Source organism: Anopheles maculipalpis, chromosome 3RL (assembly GCF_943734695.1).
Source record: "Anopheles maculipalpis chromosome 3RL, idAnoMacuDA_375_x, whole genome shotgun sequence".
Taxonomy (NCBI): domain Eukaryota; kingdom Metazoa; phylum Arthropoda; class Insecta; order Diptera; family Culicidae; genus Anopheles; species Anopheles maculipalpis.
The window spans coordinates 91,706,066-91,726,576 of NC_064872.1; the positions used below are offsets into that span (position 1 = coordinate 91,706,066).

The window sequence follows — 20,511 nt, forward strand, 5'->3', positions numbered from 1 at the left end:
TGGAGCTTTTTAGCAAAACACAAGTGCCTGTAAGCAAGCAATTACGAGCCCGATTGTTGTTGATGTGTACCGTAGGTCAGAATACCATTGTGACTGATAAATTCAAACAGCTCCCCCTAAGGACTCAATCACACGATCATCTAACACGATCACAAAACCTCTCTTATCCCTCTGTGTGCTTTCAAGTACAAGTGCATCAAAATTCTATCGCTAACATGTCCGGAAGAACTAATTACAAATTCTTGTCTCATGATTCTTTTATTTCCCCCACGAATAGGCTCATGAAGCAGCCGTTTTAGGATACAAAATAGGAAAAGTTCTAAATTTAAATTAACAACGACACACACACCTTTTTTAACAGAAACAAGCATCTCTTGTGCGCCTTTTGCAGTGCATTAACAGTCGATAGTGGAGTTTTATCTGAACATAACCATTTTTTGAATGTCTCGTTTTAATGTTGATGAAATGGGAATCAGTCCTCCAACTCGCTAACCTCTAACAGATAGTGAGATAGCAAACTTAACAAACTCACACAAATCACACACACACACCACACTACACACGGTTAACTAGCGCAAAAAACCACAGTTGGATACTTAACCATTTTTTGTCATTAAGCTATTCACCAAGTGTATCTACCTGATAGGCTCTAACGACACGTAACGGTTTGTTTAATGAAGTGATTCAATAATAAATAAAATACAGACAACTACTAAACGGTTATGATTTTATGGCGATATTTACGCTTTAACGTGATCCGAAAAAGAATGTGTTTAACATATTTGGATAATACTGAAATGCGACGAATCCGGGCTCGAATCCCATTCCAACCGTTTCCTTGAAAAAATAACCCAGAAATGGCATGAACAAATCCAGCGTAATTGTTACAAAAAAAAACCGAAACAATTAATTCAAATGCAATATTCCATCATTTCCAACTACCATTTCAAAACTATCACTCATTGAAGGAAAAATATCCCTCGAAAATTCCTCTTTGAACGAAACTTAACGTCAACATATGTTGAACATCGCCAGACGAACAGGTCATGCAGAAGCGATTTTTTGACATTTTTATGTTAGTTGCCACGGTTTGACTGTCATAATAAAGGAGTTATTTTATGCATTATGGTATTTGTAAATTATTCACAATTTGTCGTCAATATTGAGATAAACTGCATTTAAAACATTACCCAGCACAAAATCATTATTTCTATCATTCCACTTCCGTTGCCACAATTACCCAATATTCATACTGACGTTCCACCGTGACTGATGACGGTACGTCACACAAACGCACACATACATTCTCGTTCGAACCTGGAGTTGTAGAGAGTGTCACAAGAGCCGTCGTCTGGTAAAATGCAACTCCCGTGTTCTCGCGCAGTGAGTGGGTTATAAAAAGCACAAAAACGCACAATCCACACCTCGAATCGTGTGTTTTATAAGCGAAAAATATCCGGGAAAACGTTCAACGCAGTCGGTGAATGTTCTCCAGCTAGCATTCGCTATTGGAATGCACATACTGCAACCCAAGCGTGTATGATTGACTGTCGACCGACTGCCTGCTGCGCCGCTACCCACCCCATCATCCCTGCTGGAACTGAATGGACCTGCGGAAAAAGTTAATGATTTGGGCGAGACCGTCTCGATATCGCGATATATGATCACCACCAAGAGTATAATACAATCCCCGGCCATAAATTATAATACAACAAACGCGCATTACGGACGCGTGTTCCATCATAATGTGGAGTACGGCAGCAACTATGGGTAAATTGTTTAGGAAGAAAAAAACGCGTCCCCCATTGGAAAGTCTATAAATAATTATGGAGTAAGCAGATGCTGGTTTGCGCAAAATAACATTCTTGATACGATTAGAACACCAATCGATGGTGTGCTACCTGGTTTTTGTTTCATTTAAATACAGTACTTACAAGCCAACCAACAAATCAAACACATTTTCACAAATATACAAACATTTTTCATCACAGAGATATAGCGTATAAATTGTGCACTTGGTCAACATTTAATCGCACCTTCTGTTTACCTTCTAGAACCAAAAGTTCCGGATTTGTATGAGTTTTTGGCAGAAGCCGAGCTACAGCAGTATTACAACTCTTTGAAGTGAGTTTACAACACCCTCCTCCCCCTGTACGCACTTGCACACCCTTCTTCTACTAATAATTACATCCCGTTCGGTACTTCTTCTCCCAGGAACGAACTCAAGATAACGAACGTAACGCACCTGAAGTACGCAACCGATGAGGATTTACGGCAAGTCAGTGGCCTGTCTCGGCCGGAAATTCGGCGTCTTCGCAAGTTTTACGAAAAGTATTACCCGCACGGCTATCTGAACAAGATTCGCCGGCTGCTACAACCACCCCGCAAGGATGAAAACAGTGCCAACAGTCCAACGTCCGGCGTGGAACCGCTGAAAATGTGTCCATCGCCAAGCAAGCTGCCGAACAACAAACACATCATTCCGCCCGATGCAATTTGCGTGAACAAACAGCTCGGCACGGGTGAGTTTGGCATTGTCCAGCAGGGCGTGTGGACGAACGGTTCGGAACGCATCCAGGTGGCCATCAAATGTCTCTGCCGCGAGCGTATGCAATCGAACCCGATGGAGTTTCTCAAGGAGGCGGCCATGATGCATTCGATCGAGCACGAAAACATCGTCCGGCTATACGGTGTGGTGCTCGACACGGAATCGCTAATGCTGGTGACTGAATTGGCGCATCTGCGCTCACTGCTCGAGTGCCTCAAGGATCCGGGTTTACGAGTGAGCTTTCTCACCGTACCCACGCTGTGTGAGTTTTCTTCCCAGATTTGTAATGGCATGATGTACTTGGAGAACAAACGGTTCATCCACCGTGATCTGGCCGCCAGGAACATACTCGTGTTCAGTAAGAATAAAGTGAAAATTTCCGACTTTGGACTGTCGCGGGCACTCGGCGTCGGAAAGGACTATTATCAAACGAATTTCAACGTGAATCTCAAGCTTCCGATTGCATGGTGCGCCCCGGAATGTATCAACTTTTTGCGCTTCACACACGCGTCGGACGTTTGGGCGTACGGTGTGTGCTTGTGGGAGATATTCTCGTACGGCTTTCAACCGTGGGCCGCACTAACCGGACACCAGATACTGGAAGCGATCGATGAGCCGCACTATCAGCGGTTGGAGAAACCGGAATGCTGCCCAAAGGAATATTATGCGCTGATGTTGAAATGTTGGCAACACGACGCCTTAAAACGGCCCAAATTTAGTGAGATTTTTTCCCTGCTTCCGGACATTAAGCCCGAGCAGCTAAAGACAATCGTTGCGTACAGCGAACAGAAGAAGGACTATCTGATGTACCGACAGGGTGAAATAATAACTGTGCTGGATAAGAATAACAGCGCACCGTACTGGAAGGGTGTACTGAATTCGGGCAAAACGGGTCTGTTCAATCCGGCCAATACGGTCGCATACCTGGATAGCTTGCCGTCGTCGGTGAATCGGGACAGTTTCTGCAGGACGGCGGAAAGATCCAGCAAGCGTAAGATACGCACCGACATGATCTCACGCCCGCAGGACGATCTAAAGCACACCGGGCACGTTGGAATCGATGGAGTTTCGTTCGGAGACGTTGCCTTTCTCTCTAGCCCACAAAACGTAAGTATAATGGGCAACCGGTTGGCATTCATGCATCTAAAAAGTATACCCATTTTATGTTGCATTTTTTCTGGGACTGATTAACAAGTGAAAAATAAGTGTAAAATGAAAATGAAATCAAATTCAACTTTTAAAATACATGTTTTAGTAAGTTAAAGCATAAATCGCTCACAGTGACACACTTGCCCCAATTTCCGCTAATATTCTGTTGGCTTTTTTTTTCATTGCTTTTTCAACAGCTTCCACGCCAAATCGTTACACCATACAAGCCTTCTGAGGATCTGGAACAAACGCCATTGCTTCTACCCCCGACGCCAACCAGCCCGGATTCGATCCAGACGGCTAGTGGATACTTTTCCGAAACGCTCCAGCTTGCCGGCCATCAATCGTTTATAAATGCGGGTGAAAATAATAATCACCATATTATCGACCACAGTGGCACTACTGGTGGTGGCAATCATGTCGTCAATAGTATGACTACCAGTGCGTTTGATTTTCGTAACAGTGGGTTTAAGGATTCGAATCCGTTTATCAATGCGGACGACAATGGAGATGGCGGTGCGGGTGTAAGTAATCGATGTACACACACGATGGGCGTAGAAAAAAACTTTCTTTTCCTTCTTTACAGGTCGCCGGAACATCATCACGGGATGGACAAAACCAGCACGAATATCATGAAATATCGGACGATGATATGGTTACGGAGAAAGTGTTCGATCAAGGACCATCGCTAATGGACGAGATGGAGCACGTGTTCAAATCGATGAGTACGATCTCGGAACAGGGCGTACCGTTGTCTCCGGATGCGGAAAACACCAACATGCGTAACGAGCTGGCCGAACTTTCCTCGAAAATGAGCCGCAAAAATAGTTCCTCTACTAGCTCGGGAACAATCGGCAATAAAAACGGTATGCTTGCGTGTTAATAGATGCCCGATGCAAAGCAGTATTGTTGATCGTATTCTTAATTCTTTCTTCTCCGCTCTACGGTTTTTTAAGGAGGCAAATCCAAGGCCAAAAAAACCAGTACTGTAAAACCCATATCGATGAAGGATGAAAAGCTGCTTAATCAAGTGATAGAAATGGCAAATGAAATAAGTGCCAAGTGAGTTCCGCGCCATTCTTCATTTACATGAATGAAATATTTTTAATAATCAATTTTATCTCCCTTTTCACAGATCCATGACTGACCTAGTAACGGATGCGAATCATCAAACGTCAAGTCCGAAAAGAAAGTTTAGCTTCCGCTTTCCCCACATCCACAATGTGGTCGGTGGCGATGGATTGCGTGGTTCGTCGCACAGCAACATTACCGGCAGCCACTCGAATGCTTCCGGTTTAAGTGCTGGTGGCATAGGCTCTTCTCATGCCGGGCGTGGTTTGATGCAGGATAAGGAGCACGGAGTGCTGTCCAGTGCTGGGCCACATCATCCGCACAGCTCGAATACGTTGGCAAACTCGTATCGAGAGAAGCGGAACTTTTCTCAGGAAGTGAACAATGTGCCCGATTTACAGGTATGAGCAATACCACCCATCATGTGTAACTTTTAGTTAAAGTTCTTGCATGCACATATGGTTACAAAATGAGTTCGAATCATCCACGGTAAGAAGTCACCAATCCGTTTCCATTGTTGTGCTTCATATCAAATGATCCATCAACGTTCATATAAAACAGTGCGCGGACAAAAGAATGTGTTAACTTTTTTGTCCAACACTGCATGAGTTCTTTGTTGTATTCATCGATTCAAAATTAATTTTCGTTTTCTATTTCGCACCCTTTTCTTTTCTTTTTTCATCACATCAAACACAAAATCTCTTTCCTTCGATGTATTATGGATGAATCTGGAACCTGTCTTTTTTCCTTTACTCTGGCCCTTACTTCTGGTCTGCATATATGTATCCTCTCTTATTGTCTTTTATATGTGCCTTAATTTTTTCATATTCCATGTGTGTGAATTTTTTTTGAAACCTGCTTTTCATTCTTCATACATCTGTTGTGCACATATCCATTTATGTCATACAAAACATATCATCAATACTACATGTTACAACGATTTCACAACATGACGATCAATTTACATCGAGTTCAGTTCATAGATGAGCTCGATGACGATGATGCCATCGATTTGTAAAATCAAATTAACTACAAATCCTCTTCTATTGAATTTTTTTTTGTTCCGCTCTTCTGTTTTTCATCACACAAACTAAACAAAACAATTTATACTAACAAAAATGGTATGTGTGTGTGTGTGTTGCTCCCATACGGATTTTGAATGATTTGGTTTGTTATTTCATTACTGTATGTTTATACGTTTTCCACTTGCCAAAACAAAACAAACAAAAAATAGCGCTACCGCTCACTGACGGGAATAGAACGCTGCCAAAACAGTGACATTAAAATACCGCTCTTCGATAAGGAAACTTCCGACTTTTGCTTTAAGAAATCGCGAGAACTGCTGAGCAAACAACCGTTTCAATCGTACACGAACGACGTTGGTACGGCTGCCAACAAACTGAATGGTAGCAAAACGCTCGACAAAAAAACACGCGATTTGATTGGGGAAAATTTGCTCGATATCGAGAAAACACTTAATGCACTTAATCTGGATTTTCTGCAAACGTACCACGAGCTAGAAAAGGCCGATTCGGCCGAAACGCTCTTTGTCGAATGCTATTCCTCGATGATGTGCGCTTCATCATCACCGTTTCAGAAAAGTCCACCCTCGGGTTCGTTGATAAGAAACTCCTCGATTGAGTCGTCCAATTCACGGGCAAATTGTGCACTGAGCGAGAAAGGTTCTTCCGGATCATCGTCGCTTACCGGGAAGAGTCCACCGAGCTTGAATTTAACCGGTGGAGGTGGAAATAATGGTGGAAGCATACCAACCACTGGCGGTGCTGCTAGTGGTGGTGGTGGTCGCTGCTACTCCGAACTGAACGGAACGTCACCAAAGCCGACGTTACAACAGGATCACAACAAGTACGGTATTCGAGATTTTAAGTTCCGGTCGTTCGATGCACGTCCGAAGGAACGGTCGGATTACTATAACTTCAAGAACGAATACCTCTCGGAGCTGACGCGTAAGCAGCAGAGCCAGGTGCTTGGGTCGGCTTCGGTTTTGCAGCAAACTGCTGCCGCTGGTAGTCAGCAGCAGCAACAGCACAAGATCAGCCAGCTGTACCAAATCTACAACACACCTATGCAGGGTCGGAAGTATGACGATAATCCTTCGCCGATCAGTGCAATATCTTCCTCGTCCTCGGTCCGTCAGCGTTCGTTGTCTTTCACAGAAAATTACGAATTTAAACCATCGTTTGTTACGGCCAAAAGTGGCACCATTACCGGTAAACCGAAAAACGATTTCCCACAATCACCGGCGGCGGCGCCACCACCGCCAGCAGTTGTGCCGCGTAACGTAATCACTTACAAGCCACGAAGCATACGAGCCAGAAACTTGCGACGACTTAGCTACAATCCTATCAACATGGTCGACAGCTCGTCGTCTAGCAGCGAGAGTGAGTTCGATCGCAACCTGGCCCATTCGGAGTGTGATATACGAACGCGTCTACATACCACGGCTTCTCGTCGCCGAAGGCATCAGTATATGACGCGGAAATCAAACAGCAACAGTGCGAGCAGTCAGGACAAGCTGTACGGATCGAATGCCAGCATCAAGAGCGCTCCGCAGTACAACTATCATAGCGATCGTCGCCAGTACTATAATAATTTCCAACAACATTCTTCCTATCCTTACGGGGACGATTATGGTGCTGGAGAAAATGTTGAGGAAGACGAGAGCATCTACGACTATGGACTGCGCCATGCACGATTACAATCGGAAGGAAAAGGTACTTCATCCACACCGCACAATCTACCGACGAGTGCTGGTCCGGTGGTGGTGACAGCTGTATCGACGGGTCCACAATCTGGCCTGATTCAGGCCACTTCTCCACCGGGAGGACCGGTAGCGCTAGTAGGTAGTGGTGGGAAATTTGCCGTACCCGAACCAACCAACTACACCAACAAAGCGCTCGAGAGGGAATATCTTTACAGCGAGTTTGACGTGACGAAGCTCACGGGAAAAAGTCCAACCACGCAAAGCTACTTCCCGACTGCTGGAGCAGCCACTGGGACTGGTGCTGGAGGAACGGGTCAACAACAACAACAAGATCAACAAGCTACCATAATACCCGTAACAGCAAAAACCAACCCTTCAACTCCGAACTCAGCGAAAAGCGCCACGCTCGCCGCACACTTGCAAGCACAACCGCAGCCCGGATTTCAGTGGCCGGAGAAAATTCATGGTGCAGTAGTTAAGCACAACGATATGCTTTGGAGGCAGCAGAGTGCCGTGCGGGAGCAACCGGTTCCGATTTACAAAAGCGCTGGACAGAAGGAAAAACACTACTCTAGCGATACGTCCTCCACTGAGACGGATTCGATTGATTTCCGTCGTCCGGCTGAATGTTTGCCCATCATGCCACCGTCACCGGCGCCGTGAGCTAAAGAAGGCTCGCCACCGCCAGAAAAGGAAAGTCTAATGAAACATTTCATGAGGATGAAGAGAACATATCACTATTACTTTCCCAGTAATTCTGTTCTACATCCGGACTAATAATTTTTGGTGGAAATTCAAATCGATTGCATTACGCAGTGAGAAAAGCAAACAAAAAAAAAGCAATCACCATGGACAATTATATGTTACAATATTATCATATTACTTGATAAAGAAAATTAAAAGTGTTTTAGGGTGAAAAAATGAACAAGAACTTCGCGCTAACGTATGCATTAACAAAAATATTGACTTATTTTAAGGATTTTTTGTGTGACGACACTGAATCCTAACGATGTACTCCACTGTTTATAATCTTCTGCCTTAACTCTTTGATTTGAAGACTAAAATTGATTTTTTTACCATGTTTTAGGGGGAAGCGATATAAAAAAACATCGTTATAAAACTTTGATCTTGGGGGTCAGAGAATCCGTTCAAAACGGTGACCAATTTCCCAATTGAAATCATCTCGCCGCCGTTAGGTGAAGTGATGTGACAAATCACTCTGAACGACGGATATGACGGATACGGACGGCTGCCATGACTTCAAGTGCTCTAGCAGCTGAAGGATGCATTTGCATTTATTGGTTTATTTATTTTGGTAATTTCCTATACAAAGTCATTTTCTTCCAATGCATACGTTTTAAGCGCCTACTAAAGGAACACTTAATTAACTACTCATTGACTATTTGGTAATATGTATGTTCGTGTGATTGTGGTTCGTGTAAGCCCCTGAGGGCTATTTGTATTTCACAATTTAGCCACTCCAACATCTTATGAAAAGTGTACGTATTAAGCTCAGTAATTATGTTTTGGATTTGTGTGTGACTAATCGTATCAATTGTAAGGAACTTTAAAAATTTAGACACGTCAAACAAATCGAATCAAATGCATCTCTATCTTACCGCAGCACAAAAGTACTGGTGAGGATGGTGTGTTGGGTGGCCCAACATACCCTTGCCAATTATTATAAAACAGGAAACCTTTAACTCCTAATGCGCGCCTCAAAAAATTCAATATTCGACAAAAAAAAAAAACGGTTGTATCGTTATATGCATGACAATGTATTAAATATGAACTAAAAAACCTATGGCAAAAAATAATCCGTGTCTTCGCATTCATTAACGTTAACAAATGCCGTCGTTTCTATCCCGTTCAAAATGGTTTGGTAGTGCTGTGGTTCTGTTTACAAAACTCGTATTGGCAAGTGGTTGTTTTTCTGTTTGTGCAAAATTACAAGCCTTTGTTGTGTGTTATTGCGTATTATTTTTCTTTTAGCTTTTGTTATTTATTTTCTTTTGTTTCTTTGTTTGTTTTTCTTTTTGCCTCCTCCGTTTTGCTTTTGCCTTTCTCCCGTTCCCTATTTTTTCCCCACTGTTGCAGAGCACAATTACTGAGGAGGCACGAATAGCGTACAACAGTCTGGTAGAAAACCCATGTACGTCTGGCACTACCGGTAGCAGCAGCAACAGCAGCAGCATGCCGTGCGGTATCAGTCTCGGCGCGGTTGGATTCGCATGTTCCACCTTGCCACGGGCCAAACTGACCAACTCTCTATCGCTCGCAACGGCGAGCTTCCGGTTTAAGGACATCGATTGCTGTTCCCCACCGTCCGAACCGGCGCCAAAATCCCCCGAAGAGGCTGAACTTTTGCTCGGAGAACTATCGTCAGCGGGTAATAGTAACATTACGGTGGACGAATGCAATCCACTGCGCATTATGCGGAACAAAAACTTTCCCATTGTAACACGATGCAAGTACAAGGTCAATCATCAACCTTCGTCCTGGGAAGAACAGCAGCTGGATACCGCGATTGCAGCAGCGTCCAATCAAGCCGAAAGTCCCAGCTACCTAACCAATCCGGAATATGCGTACAACAATACAATGGCAGCCATCGATGCAGGGAAAGAAGCGCCCGATGGTCCATTGAATAATCCCATTCCCTTGCCTCCTCGTGATCGTAACAAAACGATTCCAGTGAACCAAAAGCGGCATGTTAGGAAATATCCGCTTATCATACCCGCGGCTGGTGTGCAGCGTACTTTAAACAAAGTCACGCAAGTAACGCCCGTAGATGAGAAAATGGATGTGTTCGCCATTGCGGATACGGTAGAATCGTCTTCTTCAGCTAATAATGGCCAAAGCCAGCGCACGGATCCGGACGAGTGTTCCAACCTGGACACGAAAGTATTACACAAATCGATGGAATCGATGAAGCTGAATGAGTTGGAAGAATCGCTCACCGAACTGCCTTTGAATGCAACGGAACAGATGGCACTGCAGAAGGGATACAGCAAGGAGTTTTTAGACAACAATTTCCCAACCGTTTCCAGCAGTTCCGACAGTAAAAGCGCCTCTAGCGCGATAATCACGACAACTTTGCCAGCTACTATACCGGCCGCTAGTGCTATTCTCACCCGTCGAAGAACTGCAAGTGATGCGTCCGTTTTGGCCAGCCCAGCATCCGCACAAAGACGACAACCGCCACCGTCATTACCTCCAGTTAGCCTGACACTAGCAACACCCCAACCGCAGCCGGAACTGCGTGACCCAACGTACGAGAATTTGGACATCTTCCAAACGCACAACAATTTCTGCATCGACACAGCATCGCTGCATTGCGAATCCATACTTGAGAATGATGCAGAATCCTGCCCGATCGGACGCGGTGCCATCGATATGGTCGATGGATTCAAAGCATCCGCTCTCTTTGACAGTATTAATAGTAGTGGGACCGACAAGCAACAACCGACGCTCATGAAAGAGATCGACAGTGAACAGGCGACCCAGACACCTGCACACGCACCACCACCCGATGCTGGTGGTGGTACGTTGAAAAAATCGATGAACTTTGTCAGCTGTGAGGATTTGCTTGAGTTTGCCGAGAAGCCAAAGGGACGTGCTCGAGGATTGGAATCCGATGAAGTAAGGATCATGTCGAAGGTGCTTGGTAAAAAGGTAATTATTCATTCGATACAGACAACATCCCTCTCTCTAACTATAGCCCTCTGCTCAAAACTCTTTCAGCCCTCACCAGCACAATGTTTGTTGACGCTGGAGTTCATCGACTGGGACATCCATAAGGCGATCAAGTTATGCAAATTGCAAACCATTCTCGAAACGTATAACCTTTCGCTGCAGGAATGCAGCGATGCGCTGCAAATGTATGACTGGGATCTGCACACAACGGCCCTCAAACTGAAGGGTGGCAGTAACAACAGCAACAGTACCAGATAAAACACGCACAAAATACTCTTTTGAACTCTAATGATTTTTGCTCTTGATTCTACACTCACAAGAGCTTGGTTTCGCGAATGTGTCGCTTAACTTTTGCACTTTTAAAAATATTTTTACGTACTACATAAACTTTACATAGGCCATACAATTGTACCATTGTAACAAATTAATATCAATCATTTTTAAAGAACTTATACATACATAGAGAGCTCACTCACTCACGCGAAGTGATATAGGTGTTTAAAATTGTGCAGTTTTCAGGAGTAAAAATAAATCAAAATATTTCGGAAAAAATTGCAAAATCTTATCTGGTAAAAACGGGACACAAACACACACACATAACATTGAGAAATGTGATAGATATTTTTGTTAGTGTAAGAAGGTTAGTATATTGCAGAGTTTTTCTAATTGTTTTTTTGTTATAATACGTGCTTTTAGTATTTCTCGTACTGTTTTTATGTGCTACATACGTTAAACTCTACTATAGCGAAATACTTTCGGATATTACCAAAGTTTCTATTATGTGTAAAGAGCAAGACAATCGTTCAGTTTATTATCGTTGAACACAAATAAACATAGCTTCAACTTTACTTTAACAGCTATACACGAAGTGTATTCGAATGTATGAAACTGTATGAAATCAATAACTACACAAAGTTGTGAAACGAAAGCTAAAGCAATTAATTTTGATTATATCATTGTTTTTTTTTATTTTAATTAAAATTGTCTCAAAAAACGGAACCAGCGTTTGAATGAAAATAAGAATTCAGCAGTTTGCGCTTCTATATTCCATGCAAAACGTAAATATAGCACGTATCACAACAAAATAGAAAAACCTTCACATTTTTTCCGAAACGTACAGTCCATCACTGTACCGCTGGTTATTCGTGGCCCAATCCACATATTATTTTAGTAATAAATAATACAGACATACCTTTACATATAACTACACACACACAACTCGCGCACGAAGCTATCCGGATCGATCACCACCAGGCAGTGTGCACCACACGGTAGCTGCTTTCAACTACCGATCTCCATTTCGGAGTGGTTACGTTGGTTGCTTTTCTTCAACCAACGGAGCCCATTTAATCGTAGGCTTGATTGCGAAATCATATCGACTTAACTGATCGAGCATTGAGACCTTAAACATTACAAAATATTACTGGGTTAGCATCATCATGCAGCATTATGAATTTTTGTTCGTATTCAACATACCTGCCTGCGCACGTATCCGACTAGATGCTCGAGTTTTTCATAATCATCACAACGACCGCCCAAAAACCTACGCCAAAGAGCGGCCGCTAGCGCTTTATCATCGTAACTAATACCTTCGTCGTACGATATCAGTGCAGCCTGAAACTGTTCCGACAGTTGCTGTATCTGTGGACGCACCACCGACGGATTGTCCATGGTTAGCTGTTTGGCGCGTGTGGTCACATCGTTCCACATCGTTTCTACAATACAGTTGCGCATAAACCGTCCGGCAGCACCCTTTTCAGCGCCTTCCGCCATCGAACGTACCAGCAACATCCACACGTGCAGTTCCGTGATCAAGAACCAGGTATTGAAAGTGTCCGGCATGTTAAAGTGTTTGAAAAATTCGGCATAATTTATGTGATCAACGACGGATTCGTACAGTAGGCAGCTCGACACACGCAATCTCGTAGCAGAATTATCAATCCAACCCATTTTCTTTACGAATCGCTTCAGAAAACCATCCTTCGATTCATCTGCATCGTGCACGTTCGTCGAAATGGTCGAATTTGGGCGTACTTGCATGACACGGCTCGCACATTGTGGGGTTTGGCATACATACGGATAAACGAAGCCGGCACGAGGCTGAGATTCCGAACACAAAAGCTTTACTGTTGGTCCCGCCGCCATCGCTGTCCCGCGTACCTCGTGATGGTACAGCTGCCAAGCAAATCATAATAAACTATTACAAAACTGGCCTCCATTTCTCCAAAGGACCAGCGAACGTACCGATCCAACGAGCCTGTTTGTGGCGCGTATCATTTTGTGCGGATATTTCGTAATATTACAACACTATTTTTGTTTTATTTCCACTTAAAAAGAAAGGCACACTTCCCGACTGTTTCGCAACACTTGTACTGAACGGTTGTTCGACCTGCACGGATTATCGGGAGAGGTCGTTTGACAGCTAACGGCGGATTTGTTTATTTATTTATAATTAATAATGACGGTCCAGTGCCGTATTGTCACGGCGGATTTGTTGTTGCTGTTTTTTTTTTTTGACGCGTTCGGTAATTTTTTTTAATCATACAAAACATAAACAGTTTAAAATAGAGCCACTTGCACTGGGCATTTATTGGCCGTAAGCACTCTGATTTGTAAAATTTAAGTCCGTAAGTTAAAAAAATGTGCTCTACTAATCTATAGTAAACTCTCCGATTATAACAAAGGATATTCACGATGATGTTTAATACTTAGTCAAGTACCTAGCTTATAGACACTGGCGCGTTCAATCGAAGCGCAACGATCGATCTCAGTCACAGGTAACCCATCCAGAAAGTTCCGGATAGATAGATCGACCCTATGCATCCGATTCATCTTCTTATCCAAGCCCCACATCTAAGCACATCATCACTACAAATCCTGCAATCGTGCCCCAGGTTGCAATTTGACCGTTATCACTGAAATGTATTCAATAATTACAAAAACAAATCTTATAAAAGAGGCTACGTGCCATCATACATACCTGGCATGTGCTTCCGGCAGTATATCGTCCGCCACTATGTAGATCATGGCACCGGCAGCGAAAGAAAGCGCGTATGGCAGTATGATAGTAGCGAGACTGACGGCAACAGCACCAAGCACGCCAAATATCGGTTCCACCATACCCGACAACTGCCCGTACCAAAAGCTTTTCCCCAGGCTAAATCCGGCGGCGTGTAACGGCAAACTGACCGCTAATCCTTCTGGGAAATTCTGTATACCTATACCAATGGCAAGATTCCTGTGAAAAGAAATTCCGATTTTAAATCGTCGGAACTTGAGCTAAACATGTTTTTGTAACCGTTTAGCGTACCTGGCCGCTTCAAATGTTGCCGATTCCGTTGTTCCAATCGCACCAAAACTGACGCCCACTGCCAAACCTTCCGGTATGTTGTGTACAGTGATGGCCACCACCAGCAGCATGATTCGCTTCCATTGGGATAGTTGTGCATCCAGCTGGCTTTGGCTGTTGTTTGTGTACACCGAATGTTCTTTGGCCGATGCGGTAGAACTTCCTTTCCTGCGCTTACGCGAAACCGTGCTACCGTGTTGTGCGTTAAGACAATCCGCGAAGCTATCCATTCCGATTGCCAATGCATGGTCGGTGGAATTGGGGGCCACCACACCGGCGTACGAACTTCTGCCATGTTCCGCAGACACTTGATCGTCCATCGCGATGTCAGCTTTGTCTTTGTTTGCGTGAGTTAGCGCTGAAAAAGAGACAAAATCGGTACAAAGATTATTATGGTCAATCGCCATTTCTTAAATGCAGCTTTTCAACCACTAACCAATCATCATTGTTGGGCTGTTTATGCCCAAGTAAGAGATGACTTTGTCTGTACCATACACAAAAATAGCGCCTAGCAGAAATCCTACCGCTACCGGGATGAAGGCGAACTCGCCCTTGCTTCCATACATGTGCGAACTTTCCGCCAGTTCAATTGCTGGCGCCAACAGCGACCAGAACGAGGCAGCAATCATGACACCGGCCGCAAAACCAAGTGAAATGTCTAACGATTTCCTTTGATTGCCTCGCAACAGTACCACTAGTCCGGAACCAAGGGCCGTTAATCCCCATGTTAATAGCGTTCCCAGCAGGGCTTGTGTGACCGATCCGTAACCTTGTATCATCGTTGGCAATTAAAACCCGGGCGGGTTGTTTTATTTAATGCGGTGGATACGCTGGCACTCAACAGATTAATTGTTCCTAGAAAAAATAAAATTAACATGTTATGGTCATTTAATGTAGCAAAAAAACAAAATTACAAAAAAAAGAAAAACAATCACAGCAAACCCACATGCTCATCAAAGCTCGAACAGATGCTGCTCCGATCACCACAAAGCTTGCAAAGCTACAGAAAATTTGGTGAGAATTCTCGCGACGATACCCTAGTTTTATATACACAGCAGTCGTACTTTACGGCAAAGGAGAATGGGAGTTTGGGGGTGGGAGTGGGAAGCTATGGCAATCCACAGCCTCCTTCGATATGTTGTATGCTCGCAGGTATGTGTCACTCGCTTACTACCAGCAAAGCTCATCGTCAGCACACCCGTGTAGTGTACAAAGGTACGTGCGAGTATTGCATACCGTTTTCACTGAGTCCGATAATGAGTGACACGTTGCTCTCGTTCACTGATAAAGATTGTTTCCTGCACTGTTTGATGCCCGACTTCTCGCACGTATCAGCGATCAAGCAGTAAAACTATAAAATGATTACCAAGCGCCTTCATCACATTATATGCCATCAACACAGCAAATGTAAATGCTTCCACAGCGTAAATGATGCTGCTATTTGTCTCAACTAGCTGCTAAAGTACATACCAAATAAAGTACGCATTTTCCATCCCATGCTTCTACCGGAAGGGGCACCTGTCTATGGGCAAGGTGTACTGGGACTTATTGCATGCCTAGACCACAGCCAGTACACAAATCCCCCAAACAAAACATACATTTGTGTAGACGGCGGCTGTGTGTTGCTGTTGCAAAAACATGCACCCGTTTGTGTAAAGTTTGTGATGTACGGGTTACAAATGTGCAGTTGCAGCCGCCCACCAGCTGGTGTTCCCGTGCCGAATATTATACACTAAATACTTAACGAAAACAAAACACGGCAAAAAACGGCACCAAACTCACCCTTCGCTGCTGCTCGTCTTGTAGAAAAATCAAGATGTTGATGTACGGGTGTGTTCGTGTTTTTTTTTTTTAATACTTTTGTTTTTGCTTCGTTGTGATTGCTGCTGCTACAATGACAGCTAGCACTGACAGCTAATTTGAATGAAATCATAGTGACCGACGGTTGCACAGCGACGCGGGCGGGTATTGGACGTGTGGTACAGGTTTATTTAAATGTTTATTTTCAAAACGATTTGTTTAAACTTATTTTAACTATTCACATTCACTCATACTTATATCACATAAAGTTGATCTTTTCATACCAAACAATGGGTACTGCCGTGCAGAAAGGAATTGTCTAGTCGAAGTTGTTGTCCTTCCCGAATTTTCGTGTCCTTCAACAGCAAAGCGTCGTAATTTAAATGTACCACGCAGGGCGCTAGCTTCGTATCTGGAGGTTGAATTATGTACACCGATATTGGCAGGTTACCTAAAAATATGAACAGCGTTAAAACATGTTAATTGAATTGTTGTTAGAGAGTTAAACCGTCCGCACACGTACCTGCAGGATTGGGCTTCGGACTCAGGTTTTGACCAAGTCGTCCTTTCCACAGCTTACGATTTGCCCTTACGGTACAAATATACAGCTTGTAGGGGGTGGTAAACAATATAATATTTCAAGTATCAATTGTTTTTAAACTGCACAAACATATAGAAGATTCTTACTAACCATAACACAAAGACCACAAAACGTGCACATCCACAATAGCACGTCGTGCCAGATATCCTCCATCACTACACTGTTCTTGATCGTGTTCCAACACTACCAATTCAAGTCAATTAACTACAAAACTGGCTCAATCGCCGCGAAGCACCCTCCCATCATCAGCTTCTTTACAACGGTGACTGATTGATATATGCTGAGAAGAATGAGGAGATGAAATAATTCTACAGAATATGGACCATTTTTTGATAAGCACTATCAATACATTGCTGTCTTGCTGTACCTTTTTGCCCATGTTCCTCATTATTCCGCGCATATAGTAGTTCCATCGTAACTCAACATGTTCTAGTTCATCACACTTCTCACACGCAATCCTATTATTACACAGTCGATCGGCAAGAGCCCCAATCAATATTTTTACTGTTGCGGTAAGCCATGTCCGGGGTGTCCCGAATGTGACGCGACCATCTTCATGATGCAATAGAATTACCAGCTTCCTAATCAGCTAAACAAAAAAGCGGGGAGGGTAAAAAAATCCGTCAATCACAAAAAAAGAACGTTTGAAACATAATTATCGCGCGCTTCCTTTTCGGCAGCGTTCGAACCATCTGATAAGACACACGTGGACCACGAAAAAAAATACAAAAACCACAATGGTTTCTCATCTGTTTCGTTAATATTTATTCTAACATTTCAACAGTGACTGAATGATAACATTTCAATAACATTTCTGTTGTCCAAAAATTTGAGTGTGGTAAGTTACATTTGGTTTTCTATGTACCGAGATGCAATCTATTTTGTTTCTGTGTTTCCTGGTTGTTGGTAGAGCAGCATGTGTTCTTGTCTCTGCTACAGTGTGTGTTTTATATGCATTTACAATTTCATTCTATTTTCCCTCCATCTGTCCCCGATCATGTTGCAAGTGAAGTACGTTGTACATATATTTCTTGAAATGTTGTTACTTTCAAATATCCTCATTCTTTACGCTTTATTTGTTATATTAGAAGAATGATGATGATGATGATGATGTGTGTGTGTGTGTGTGTGTCTGTGTGTGTGTTGATTTTCGTCTAATACATTTTTTGCAGGAAATACTGATCGCGTAAATACAATACTAACAGTTAAAATATGCAATATAATGTGCCATCTTCATCACACATGCTCCTCTAATTCACTTCAAGAAGGGTGGTGTGGGTTTTATAGAAGTAAAAATGGGGAAGAAGTGGTTATATTTGAAGACATTATATGCATGCATACCGGCCTCGACGGCCTGTATTGTCTCACTAATGACCCAGACTTTAAATTGCTTGGATTGGAAAGAATACAACTAATCCATATCTGAAGAAGTAGTACACGAACAACAACATAACACTACGTTGTTTAGCTGATTCTCACCTGTTTTGTTTTGTTTGCTTCCTCCCGCTTTTGCTCCCACAATTAAAAGGAGCCACATAACCACCACGTCTCCATCGTCTAAAGGTTTTTGTTGTTTTGTTAAATACTTTTATCCTTACTTAAATTACTTTTCTTCTGAGTACTCTATATATATCGCTCTTTTGTTTCAATATACATTACAATAAGGTTTTCTATTCACTGTGATTCCGCTCTTTTGTTTCTTCATACTTATTTTGGACAGTCTAAATTCATGATTGTTTTGCAGTGTGTTGTTCTTTTTAGCAGAGAAATTCGGTGGATTCTGTGACATAATATTTCCATATTTGCTTCACTTTCACAACTCACATATGCACAGCAGCAGCAGCAGTAGTTTGGCCTCTTCTTGCTAAATATGAACAATGTGCGCTAACTGAGAAAAAGTTCCTTTTCCTCAGACTAGTTGAATTGAAAAGCTTTAATAGACACCCTCTCTCCCAGCCCAGTGGTCAGTAAGAAATGCACAAAAGAAAGGAAATGGAAAGAGCAACGAGAGAAACGAAGAAATACATGAAAATTCATACATTTGACTTGCTACTATAACACGACACAACGTTACACATCTCACCCTAGATTCTCTACACAGCGTGTCAATCGTCTTTTGCAACAAACACTGGTAGATATGATATATATGATTCTCTCTCACAGTTATATAACTATTAGGTAGGAAGGATTGTTAACAACATGTACCGAAAGGCTGTAGCGCTGTATTGTGTAGTTGTGTAGTAATACGACGTCTCTCTACCTTGTCATTACGTTAAATAGTGTTGTAAAATGATTGAGCAGTTTGTTTTTATAGTCTTTCTTCATATTAATTGATAAACGGACCAACATATGTAATACATAATAAGCATCCCGTATACGTGGCGCGTACGTCAGCGGATGCGATCAACACGTATAGATAGCGTTTTTCATAAGTTTTAAAAATATTGTTTCGATAAAATATAGCTTGGTTTTTGTAGGTCTCTTATTATAGTGTACATACACACACACACACACAAACACGCATACAATCTCACTTGCGGTAGGTGCTTAAGTACATTTGTTCTTAGTCATATCCATCCACACACACAGGTCTTTTATATTTATCATTATCTTTGTTCAACTTTCACATTGAATTGTGATTGTTGAATGACAAATAGATGTGTGCGCGTGTGTGCATGTCTGCCTGCTGTTTATTATTAGGATAATAATCAATATTATTAAGTGTGTTTCGTTCGGTACCACTTATTTTGTTCACAAATATAGATTTTTACATTGCGTTTACATTCTTACTTGTTTTTTCCATATCCATTAGCCCGTATAGTTATTACAACATACTCTCTCTTATTATGCATTTGTAATATATGTGTATAGCGCGCGCGTGTGTGTGTTTTGAGTTTTATCATTTTAAGTTTCTTAAATTGTTGTTTACACATCTTAAGTTTTTTTCTTTTATAGCATTTCTTCGTTTTTTTCGCAACCATTCAAAAATTCATTTATTTGTATTGTCAAGAAGTTAGCTAAACAAGAGCATTTTAAGTTTGAGGGCATTTTTGTAGCTTTTTCTTTTTCTCCTTACTTCTCTTTTTTCTTGTCTCATGTTGGTTTACACTGTTTTGTTTTCTATACACACACATACATACATACAATACACATGTTTTCGACGGTTGTAAACGGGTTTTGGCAGACGGTTTTGCTCAAAATTATAACTATAGAGATTGCTCCATTAACTTGTTTTGTTACAAAACACTTTTATAATAGTAACAGTTTATCAGTAAAATCAATTACAGTCGGTTTTTTGTTGCTATGTTATACGTTTTTTTTTAATCCCCTTTTTTTCTTTTTATATGTATTGTCCCTAAGTGATTAAAGTGTGTGTGTGCGAGTATGTTTGGATGTGTGCGTGTGCGTGTGTACGGTTGTACACGATGATGTTTGCTTGTAGATATGTTTCGAAAAAAAAATCTACTATACCACGTTGTTTGTGTTTGCATTGTTTTAAAGTACAGTCTTACAGTCATGCTTTTGTAACACACAATCTCGTAATTCTAGCATCTACGCCGCCATAGTTGCCATGC

At 42.4% G+C, this 20,511-nt stretch overlaps 6 protein-coding genes across 6 annotated transcripts in view; 3 read left to right on the forward strand and 3 right to left on the reverse strand.

The window, feature by feature from the left end:
* Positions 1-20,511, forward strand: part of LOC126561421 (guanine nucleotide exchange factor DBS) — a 131,461-nt gene that overhangs the window by 93,562 nt on the left and 17,388 nt on the right. The window lies entirely within an intron of this gene.
* LOC126563505 (activated Cdc42 kinase-like) lies at positions 1,736-8,156 on the forward strand. Its single transcript, XM_050220149.1, has 8 exons — positions 1,736-1,770; positions 2,055-2,124; positions 2,215-3,655; positions 3,895-4,221; positions 4,284-4,563; positions 4,654-4,759; positions 4,833-5,169; positions 6,003-8,156. Exons 1-8 carry the CDS (start codon positions 1,746-1,748, stop codon positions 8,154-8,156), a joined length of 4,740 nt encoding a protein of 1,579 aa, XP_050076106.1. The 5' UTR covers positions 1,736-1,745.
* LOC126561207 (uncharacterized) lies at positions 8,905-11,444 on the forward strand. Its single transcript, XM_050217154.1, has 3 exons — positions 8,905-8,931; positions 9,591-11,165; positions 11,235-11,444. Exons 1-3 carry the CDS (start codon positions 8,905-8,907, stop codon positions 11,442-11,444), a joined length of 1,812 nt encoding a protein of 603 aa, XP_050073111.1.
* On the reverse strand, positions 12,494-13,331 carry LOC126561208 (ubiquinol-cytochrome-c reductase complex assembly factor 1). Its single transcript, XM_050217155.1, has 2 exons — positions 12,663-13,331; positions 12,494-12,588 (listed from the first exon to the last, which is right to left on the reverse strand). Exons 1-2 carry the CDS (start codon positions 13,329-13,331, stop codon positions 12,496-12,498), a joined length of 762 nt encoding a protein of 253 aa, XP_050073112.1. The 3' UTR covers positions 12,494-12,495.
* LOC126562504 (zinc transporter ZIP11) lies at positions 13,825-15,314 on the reverse strand. Its single transcript, XM_050219025.1, has 4 exons — positions 14,972-15,314; positions 14,497-14,893; positions 14,167-14,424; positions 13,825-14,101 (listed from the first exon to the last, which is right to left on the reverse strand). The coding sequence occupies exons 1-4, from the start codon at positions 15,312-15,314 to the stop codon at positions 14,023-14,025; spliced, it is 1,077 nt and encodes a 358-aa protein (XP_050074982.1). The 3' UTR covers positions 13,825-14,022.
* On the reverse strand, positions 16,614-17,089 carry LOC126561209 (uncharacterized). Its single transcript, XM_050217157.1, has 3 exons — positions 17,027-17,089; positions 16,859-16,943; positions 16,614-16,786 (listed from the first exon to the last, which is right to left on the reverse strand). The coding sequence occupies exons 1-3, from the start codon at positions 17,087-17,089 to the stop codon at positions 16,614-16,616; spliced, it is 321 nt and encodes a 106-aa protein (XP_050073114.1).

What these genes read in the sequence shown, in the direction of transcription:
- LOC126561209 (XM_050217157.1), bottom strand. Translation starts at nt 17,089, where the DNA reads ATGGAGGATATCTGGCACGACGTGCTATTGTGGATGTGCACGTTTTGT. An exon ending in TTTGTGGTCTTTGTGTTATG is followed by an intron (nt 16,944 to 17,026) that starts GTTAGTAAGAAT and finishes ACCCCCTACAAG; the next exon opens with CTGTATATTTGTACCGTAAG. An exon ending in TCCGAAGCCCAATCCTGCAG is followed by an intron (nt 16,787 to 16,858) that starts GTACGTGTGCGG and finishes TCATATTTTTAG; the next exon opens with GTAACCTGCCAATATCGGTG.
- LOC126562504 (XM_050219025.1), bottom strand. Translation starts at nt 15,314, where the DNA reads ATGATACAAGGTTACGGATCGGTCACACAAGCCCTGCTGGGAACGCTA. An exon ending in CAGCCCAACAATGATGATTG is followed by an intron (nt 14,894 to 14,971) that starts GTTAGTGGTTGA and finishes TCTCTTTTTCAG; the next exon opens with CGCTAACTCACGCAAACAAA. An exon ending in GCAACATTTGAAGCGGCCAG is followed by an intron (nt 14,425 to 14,496) that starts GTACGCTAAACG and finishes TTCTTTTCACAG; the next exon opens with GAATCTTGCCATTGGTATAG.
- LOC126561207 (XM_050217154.1), top strand. Translation starts at nt 8,905, where the DNA reads ATGTATGTTCGTGTGATTGTGGTTCGT. An exon ending in TTCGTGTGATTGTGGTTCGT is followed by an intron (nt 8,932 to 9,590) that starts GTAAGCCCCTGA and finishes CCACTGTTGCAG; the next exon opens with AGCACAATTACTGAGGAGGC. An exon ending in CGAAGGTGCTTGGTAAAAAG is followed by an intron (nt 11,166 to 11,234) that starts GTAATTATTCAT and finishes AAACTCTTTCAG; the next exon opens with CCCTCACCAGCACAATGTTT.
- LOC126563505 (XM_050220149.1), top strand. Translation starts at nt 1,746, where the DNA reads ATGTGGAGTACGGCAGCAACTATGG. An exon ending in CAGTATTACAACTCTTTGAA is followed by an intron (nt 2,125 to 2,214) that starts GTGAGTTTACAA and finishes TTCTTCTCCCAG; the next exon opens with GAACGAACTCAAGATAACGA. An exon ending in ACAATGTGCCCGATTTACAG is followed by an intron (nt 5,170 to 6,002) that starts GTATGAGCAATA and finishes AACAAAAAATAG; the next exon opens with CGCTACCGCTCACTGACGGG.
- LOC126561208 (XM_050217155.1), bottom strand. Translation starts at nt 13,331, where the DNA reads ATGGCGGCGGGACCAACAGTAAAGCTTTTGTGTTCGGAATCTCAGCCT. An exon ending in TCGGATACGTGCGCAGGCAG is followed by an intron (nt 12,589 to 12,662) that starts GTATGTTGAATA and finishes GTAATGTTTAAG; the next exon opens with GTCTCAATGCTCGATCAGTT.